The 8,699-nt window shown below is 40.7% G+C and overlaps 1 protein-coding gene across 1 annotated transcript; it reads right to left on the reverse strand.

Annotated features, from left to right (window-relative positions):
- Window positions 1–991: 991 nt before the first annotated feature.
- On the reverse strand, window positions 992–7,748 carry gfi1b (growth factor independent 1B transcription repressor). Its single transcript, XM_052050146.1, has 7 exons — window positions 7,347–7,748; window positions 7,001–7,083; window positions 6,606–6,779; window positions 5,803–6,023; window positions 5,160–5,297; window positions 3,122–3,287; window positions 992–2,738 (listed from the first exon to the last, which is right to left on the reverse strand). The coding sequence occupies exons 2-7, from the start codon at window positions 7,074–7,076 to the stop codon at window positions 2,560–2,562; spliced, it is 954 nt and encodes a 317-aa protein (XP_051906106.1). The 5' UTR covers window positions 7,077–7,083; window positions 7,347–7,748; the 3' UTR covers window positions 992–2,559.
- Between the last annotated feature and the right edge of the window lie 951 nt (window positions 7,749–8,699).

An 8,699-nucleotide genomic window follows, 5' to 3' on the forward strand; every position in this document is an offset into this window, starting at 1 on the left:
CAGCGCGGCTTCAAATTAGAGTCGAAATTTAATGCATTTAAAAATACATGCACGAAAATTACTGTAGCCAGTGGTTGGTGGCAAAGCTTCCAACGATGCCTCATCCTGTTTCTTCGAGTAAACAAACCCTGGTAATGATCAGATTTGCCCGAAGCATCTTAAAAGTGTTAACTGGTTTGGTGTTTGAGGAAGGTGGTGAGTTTTCCTTCGAGACTGTTTGTAAAAGTAAATCCAATGTGCTGGCTGGGTGTGGCGACAGTTGACTGAGCAATCAATCCCTTTTTCAGAGCCCATGAGCTAATCCCTGTATCCCAGTCACCTCAGTGCACTTTTCAGACCAAGCAACAACAGTGGACGTGTGCAGGTGTGGGTGGCCAAACTTTAATAAAGGCTCACCTGATGGTTTGTGTAATTCTGATTTATATCTGTGATTACACTTCGAGTTGTCAGTATAAGAGAAGGAAGGAATGGAACTTTTTTTTTTGTTTGGCTAATTTTGTGTCATTTGAATGCAAAATTGCATCTTTTTCAAAAAATAAAATCTCTTCACAAAGATTATGAGTTATTGTTTTCACCACGTTTATTATTCTGACTTTTGTGTTTCCGGTGTTTTGTATTGTTTGCGATATTTTGCTTCAGATCACAATTGTGAACAACCTCATAGGATGCGGTGCAAAACTGTAAAACAGATTGCTCAATAGAAACAATTTCTGAGACAGTGAGACCTCCCAAATAAAAAAAGAACACCTTGCATGTTGTGCATTTTGATTAAATGTCCAGTCAGGACGGCAAAAATACATCGAGAAGTCTTTTCATTTTACTGGCTGGGCTGGCGTGACCTTTTCCAGGCCTAATGAGTGAGCTCAAACACTTTGAAGCAAACCAGAATGAGCTGGAAGAGATGTGTTGACAGTGTTTATCAAATCATTTTACTAGACCAACAGTCGACATGTATTTTACCCTGGAGGGAACAGGACAGAACAACCACAGCCTCAGCCCATTCTTTATTTTCATAGATTCACAATTCTCATGTTACATTCAATTTAAACACGCCAGCAAAGAGCTCACGTGCAGTTATAATCCTGGATCCTAAAAGACACCAACACATCCCCCCAAAATGTATACAACATTTGAAAGCAGAAAACTTATCATATATGACCTCGATACAGAAGTAATTAAATACATTTCATTGTTTTTTTTTGAACATTTGCTTCCAACAACAAGAAACATTCGTGGCACATCATTAAAAATAAAAATAAAATATGCCTCTGTTGGCAGCACAGGAACTCGTAATGGTTTAAGGGCAGATTTTATGACCAGAGATCTGTGACGTAGTATTCGGGCTTGAAATTCGTGTTCGTCTTGAGGTTGTTTGGTTAGCCTCGGAGGGCCGTGAGTGTTGTGGCCTCCATGGGAAAAAAGTACATTTGGCAAAGTGTGCCAGTTTGCGAAATTGAAATTTCAGAGTTCGTGAGTTCCCCATAATAGCAGATGTGCTTCAGACGTTGCAATATTATGATCAGATGTATCTGATGTAAAGGGAGCAATGTGAGATAAGGTCAGCATCTCTTTTATACGTCTTTGGTTTCATCATCAGCCACATATCAGTACAATGATTTGCATCTCGCCCCCCCCCCCCCCTCCCCGAACTGGATGTACTGTTTATGATTTTGGCATATCCCATACACTGCTCTACTAAATGCAATGTTAACATTTTTTAACTTGATTTATTGTCCATAAGACGTTATTTGATTTAAAAAAAAATACGGTAATCAAATAAATAAATCATTTCATCATGTATATTCTATTTTCATGAGTGTATTGAACATTTTGTAGGTGTCCTGAAATTGCCATTGTCATCACGGGATAACTGCCCCTTAAAAAAAATAACAATAATGAATGATGTCTTCAGTGACATTATGATGAGCATTTTGTCTTCATCCAATGAAGGCTGAAGCAGTGGATGGTCGCAAAATAAATATATACCCTTATATTCCGTTATCTTCATCATAGGTGAAAGCGCTATAATCAACAAAGATGTATTGTATTGTATATTATGTGTGGTTGGATGTTGCTAAGCTTAATGTTCACTTAGGTATCGTGATTAAAGAAAAAAAATACAGTACTGTCAAGTGTGGAACCTTGAGCAAAATGTATTTCTAACAGGGATCGACTTAACGAAATGAATATGACTGTATATATCGTGGGGAATCGCATTTTTTCTAGAAATAGGGAAGTTGTAAAGGCACCTTATTTACTCAATAATTACAATTTAAGTCTACCTCAGGTTTCATGAACTAGAGGGCCCAGCCCCAAACAGGTGGCTCATAATGAAGCCTGCTGCTATTATTTATTTTGAATTATTTTTAAACACTACAACAAACAACAAAAACTAAGTCATTAAGTTCAGTTACATTGTAAATGGGTACCAAACGGCAACATATTGTACGCTTGAGATCCTGAGTCGGGGCGGAGGGGGTTGCTGAGCAGCCGTCAAGGTCAGAGCTTAGACGTGCCCCTGGATGTATACAGCACGTATAGAAGGTGGCTGCAGACATGTCATTTAATACTGTGCTGGCTCTCGTGGTGCCTGCGAAGGTCCACCTTGCGCTGGAAGCCTTTGGAGCAAATGCCGCAGCCGAATGGTTTGAAGCCTGTGTGTTTCCTGCTGTGGGTGATCAGGTTGGAGCTCTGGCTGAACGCTTTGCCACACACTTGGCATTTGTGGGGTTTCTCACCTGAGAACACAGACAAATGATTAAAAAAAACAAAAAAACAAAACACACATGCACCATAAAATCTTGGATTATTTTCTAATTATTTGTTTAAAGGAGCAGGTGTATGCTTTATACAAATCACTCTGCTTCTGGAAAATCAGGTTTTGTCATCACACCTGAGGTGGGAGCAACCATAAAGATAATGTTTACATTTGTATCTAATTCTTGAACCACATCTATTGCAATGGCAGCTACTTGAAAGGTGAGATTTTGCTCATCTGTCTTTTTTTTTTTTGTTCTCGACTTCATCAGTCGTGACAATACTCTTGGAAACACTACTTTTACAATCAGACAATTACACTAGCCACACGCTTCATTTTCAAACCTTGTCAGCCAAGTCATACCTGTGTGAATATATGTATGCTTCTTCATGTCAGACTTCTGATGAAACCTCTTCCCACAGAACTGGCACGGGTACGGCCTCGTGTCAGAGTGGATGAGGAGGTGCGTGGACAGAGTGGAGGAGCGCTTGAAGGACTTCCCGCACATCTTGCACTCAAAACTTTTTTCCTGTGCGAAGGCAGACACGCAAAATGTGGAAGTCGTTTTTCATGGCCTCCGCAAACTCCTCCCACGTCGTCTTTTTACTTTAGCAACCACTGAGGCTGTGTTCCGCTTGGCCAGCCGGTACCTGTCAAACGCCTCCGGAGTCCCACACACCACAATAGGACTCTTTCTTCAGCGCTTGATAGCGTCCCTTACCACCGGTGTCCACCAGAGTTTCCTGGATTGCCACCACGACAGGCACCGACTACCTTACGGCCACAGCTCCAATCGGCAACCTCAACAAGGGAGGTACAAAACATGGTCCACTTGCACTCGAGGTCCCTTGCCTCGAGATGTCGGCAAAGTTCTGCCAGAGGTGGGAGTTTCAACTTTTTCTGACAAGGGGATTCTGCCAGGCACTCCTAGCAAAGCCTCACAATACTTTTGGGTCTGCCAGGTCAGACCGGTATTTTCCCCCACCAGCAGGTGCTGATCATTTGACAGCTCCGCCCGTCTCTTCACCGGAGTGTCCAAAATGGCTGCAAATCCGATGACATGCCTACAAAGACGATCATTGAACTGCAACCAAGGGTGTCCTGGTGCCAAGTGTACGTATTGATATCCTTAGGTTTAAAAATGGTGCTCATTATGGATAATAATGCCATTCCAGGTCTCACTGTCATTGCCCACGTGAGCATTGAAGTCCACCAGTAGAGTGATGGACTCCCCAGGGGGAGCGCTCTCCAGCACATCCTTCAAGAACTCCAACAAGGGTGCATACTCTGAACTCCTATTTGGTTCATAGGCACAAACAACATTCAGGACACGTCTACCCACTCGAAGGTGGAGGAAGGCTACCCTCTCGTCCACCGAGGTGAACCCCAATGCACAGGCACCAAGCCGGGAAGCGTTAAGTATGCTCACACCTGCCTGGCGCCTCTCACTTTGAGCAATTCCAGAATGAAGAGTGTCCAACCCCTCTCAAGAGGACTGGTACCGGAGCCTAAGATGGGCATGGAGACAAGCCAGACTATATAGAGTTGGGACTTCTCAGCCTCACACACAAACTTAGGTTCCTTCCCTGTCAGAGAGGTGACATTCCATGTCCCTAATTTCTGTCTCTGACCCCGAAGGTCACAGGGCACCCGACCCCTTTTCTCCCTCCCACAGGAGGTGAGCGCACGGGAAGGGGGACAGACGTTGCCTTTTCGGACTGAGCCCGGCCGGGGTGCAGGCCTGGCCACCAGCCGCTCACCAGCAAGTGTTCCAAATTTGTCAATCATCATAAGGGATCTCTGAGCCATGCTTTGTCTGGTCCCTCGCCCAGTACCTGTTTGCCATGGGTGACCCTGCCAGGGGCCTAAATCCCCAGACAGTTTAGCTCCTTGGATCATTGGCACACACAAACCCCTCTACTATGGTAAGATGACGGCTCATGGAGGGGATGAACGAGATGGGGTTTATTTATTTCTTTATTTGTTTCTTGATTTGTTTTTAGATTTATTTATTTAAATTATGAAAACTAAACAGAAATACAACTGAAATTAGTCCAGCCAACTGAGTAAATGTGATAATGTTGGAAAGTTTTATAGTTCTAATTAGAAGTGATACGGCGTTTCAATTGTCTCCACTGTGAATGGTTGCGACCAAATCTGTTGTTTTGGAGATTTTTTTTCCAATCCAAGCTCGGATACATTTTGAGAAGATTTCAACTGCTGATACAAAGATGCCAGTCCAGAACATACAGTACAAAACTGCCAAATGTGGCCCTATTAGCATGTAATTCCAATTACTTCTCAGTATGTCACGTACAAAAGAGTGATCTGACACATGATAAATTACAATCTGCATTCTATCACATTTTTTATCTTATCATCAGTCTTTCAGCGATTTTACCTGGGAGTGGACGTTCATGTGTTGCTCAAGACTGACTGCGTGGCCGAAGGTTTTCCTGCAGATGCTGCAGCCAAAAGGTCTCGTTCCACTGTGGGACCTCCTGACATGAACCTCCAGGCCGTGAGGCGTTGAGAATACCTGGAGCACAGTTGATATATGTCAACAGACTTGGCGGACAACTTTAAGATATAAAATAAAATAAAATAAAATAAAATAAAATAAAATAAAATAAAATAAAATAAATAAATAAATAAATAAATAAATAAATAAATAAATAAATAAATATTTCTTTATTTGTTTCTTTTTATTGATCTATTTATTTGTATATGATTTATTTTTAGTCAAAGGCTATATATATATATATATATATATATATATATATATATATAAATTGGAAAATTTTGAGATATGTGGTATAGACTTTTCGCGTGATACATTAAGTGGTAGTAACAGATGCTGACAACATTTAAGTTGTCAAATAATGAACTCAAACTTACTGACGCACCCTGTTTTCATTTCCAAATGTTGAAATAGGATTTACCAATAGGATTTAGCATTAATAATGTCATTTCACCTAAATATATCTATTCTTTAATCCAAGGGCCAAATCTCCTAAATTGGATGAGTTTTACACTTAACTTACCTTATCACAGGTGATACAGTGGTAGGTGTTGGAGCTTGGCGAGTAGTGTGTACTACAGTCCAGAGGCTGCGGGTGCTGTGGGCTGCGGCTGATGTGCGTGTTGTACACACTGGCGGCATGCTGCAGCATCGAGGGGCTGAAACCCAACTGATAACGAGAGTGAACTTGCTCCCAGGAATATGTCGGTTTATAGTAGGAAGGAAATTCTCCCATCTGAGGATCTGAGGAGCAAAGAAAAGAAATGTACTGACAAGGTGTGATGGAAAGGGTCCAGGATTCTTGTCAAAAGATATACTGGAGTTCAGATATAATTTTGCCCGAATGCACCGAGAGTCCATTGCACTTTCTCAGCCTTCTTTAATAGGCCTTCATTCATTTCTGGAAGGTTTCTTCCGGGATCCTGCACTACTCAATTGTCATGGAAATCTTGGTCCTCCAAACAGGTTCCCTTGACTACTTGGCCAAGAGAGGTAAAAACAAAAAACAAATCACACTGAGACAGGTTGGGTGAGTGGGGATGTTCTTCTTGGATGCTCAGAGCGTTGTGAGAAGGTGTTTTGTCATGGGGAAGTGTGAGCTACGAGTTGTCGTAACACAACACGCTCCTCTTCTCGTGTATTGAACGAATGCCCCACAATCTTTGTATATATGAGGGTGATCGCATGACCTACACTGGGGAGGAAAACTTGTAGTTTGTGTGTGAAATATAACTTAAATGACACGAGTCCTGGAACTTGACTGCCACACGTTGTCGTTTAACATCTGTAATTATAGTCATGCCTGCACGAAAATGCGTTGCTCACCTGTTTGGTAGTAGGGCTTTGTGTGTGCCTCAGGGGAGCTGGTGGGCTCTGCATGCACGGGTAAAGGACTCTGAAATTCTTCCTCCTCTTGTTCTAATAATTTTTTGTCTGTTTGGGAATGCAGGCTCTCCGACTGAGGCCTATCTGGAGAGTCTATGCTCTGAAGTGAGACACCTTTAAATCCAAAACAATGCAGTTTGTTTAACTTTGATTATTCAATAAAAACCCGGAGTTACTAAATTCAACCAAATTTGAAATTTCATCACCTATTCCAAATTGAGATAATTTTGTCAGAAATGAGCGTGAACTGGACTGTGGTGAATATTGATGAGAGGACTAAAAATAGCTAACTTATGGCAATATTTCCTTTTCTATATCACATGTTTCAAACTTACCTGTCTCATCTTCATACAATCTATGCACATTAAATGACGTGCTCCGTTTGTTTTTCACCAGGAATGATCGTGGCATGTTGTCTCTATAAGCACAAATAACACGTTGCTTTGTGCTAAAAGGAAGTCTTAAGTAAATAATTATTTCGATTTCTGTTAAACACTGCTCATGTTTTGTCAAAACGAAAATGTTTGGAAACAATGTTATTAAAAATAGCACGCAAATCAATGAAAACGCTATTTGTTTTAATTGATCATATACATTACATCTTAAAATGTCACATTTTAGACCATAAAGTAAGGCGAAAAATAAATGTGTGTAAACCTTTGCGTTATAGCAACAACTCACCTCAACAAGATCCAGTTAAAAAAATAATTAATATATTTTTTTCGTCGTTCACCCCTTATAATGTGTCCCGCAAAAAGAAGAAAATCCTTTCCTTCAAGCCCCAAAAGCAAACCAGAGTAAAAGCATCGCACTTAATTGTTGCTCTTTCTTTTTCTCCCCTCTCTGATTTCCAATCAGATAATTTCGTCGGGGAATCTGACTGTGGTTTCAACCAATGGCAGAGCCAACCTGAAAAGGCAATTTGCGTAGAAGACGCACGGGGCCTCCTGCTTGTACAGTTACACTGAACACACAGCTGGAGGGGGGGAATAGAAAAAGGAAACTGCTGAAGTTATACAAACTTGGCAAAATTTAATACAGAGGCCGATGCGTCACTACTGGCAAATGGAGCTTTAGGTACATGATGTTTTTTAAAATAATATATATTGCTTATTTCGACTGCAATTCTGCATATACAGCAACAGGTACAGACAAACAATGTATTGTTGCCCGAAACACTTTTGTTGTGATTTCAATTTTTGATTGACAACTGTACCACACGCTACTATTATGAAAGTCTTGTACGTGATATTTAAATGCCATCAAGGTCACATGAGACCGAGCACCTCCAAAGATACACAAACCAAACCAGTTTGGGAGAATGTGTTGACTTTTAAATTCTCTATTTACTGGTTTATACAATCGTCAAATGTAAGGTGTTTCAGTCTATTTTGCCGGACGCAAGGAATAATTTACAAGTGGCGTACCCCGCAACGAAAATAGATAAAAGAGGATTGGTAGTGATAACTACTACCTCGTTCCAGCATTTACTAATTAAATTACTTATTTTGAAATTTTGAAAACCTGCAGGGATTCGCGACAATCCTAATAATTGAATGTGAGCGTAAACTGGGAGAAGTATAAGGGCGACATCTTGTGGACATATTTGATACTATGCCTAGTACTCAATTTGCAGCACTAAACTCCATGGAGTGCACTATAAAAAACCGCAGCCGAAACGGTACTGTACCTCAATAAAAATCCAACATGAAACATAATTAAAATAAATAAAACACACACGCACGCGCATTTTTAAAATTACATTTTGGATTGGAGATGCAAATAAACATTTGTTAATTTTGTTTTGTTTTTGTTGTTGACCGGTGTAACTTGAAAATTCCACTGAAGTAGTCCAAACTAACTCTATCAACTAAAGAGAATCATATCTGTTCTTTGTTACTTCTCACCACTGCATATAACTTTTTACTTGTCAAAATGCCATATTGTAGAGGGTTTATTGTATTTAAATGTGTTCGTACCACTCACTGATCAGCAAACGGTGTGATTGGTGAAGTGTTTGCGCGTGCGCTGTCA

The sequence above is a fragment of the Hippocampus zosterae genome, chromosome 18 (assembly GCF_025434085.1).
Source record: "Hippocampus zosterae strain Florida chromosome 18, ASM2543408v3, whole genome shotgun sequence".
Classification (NCBI taxonomy): domain Eukaryota; kingdom Metazoa; phylum Chordata; class Actinopteri; order Syngnathiformes; family Syngnathidae; genus Hippocampus; species Hippocampus zosterae.

Coding starts and splice junctions, on each gene's coding strand:
- gfi1b (XM_052050146.1), bottom strand. CDS start 7,076: ATGCCACGATCATTCCTGGTGAAAAACAAACGGAGCACGTCATTTAAT. Junction 6,780..7,000: donor ATTGTATGAAGATGAGACAG/GTAAGTTTGAAA, acceptor TTGGATTTAAAG/GTGTCTCACTTCAGAGCATA. Junction 5,298..5,802: donor ACTGTATCACCTGTGATAAG/GTAAGTTAAGTG, acceptor ACTGTGCTCCAG/GTATTCTCAACGCCTCACGG.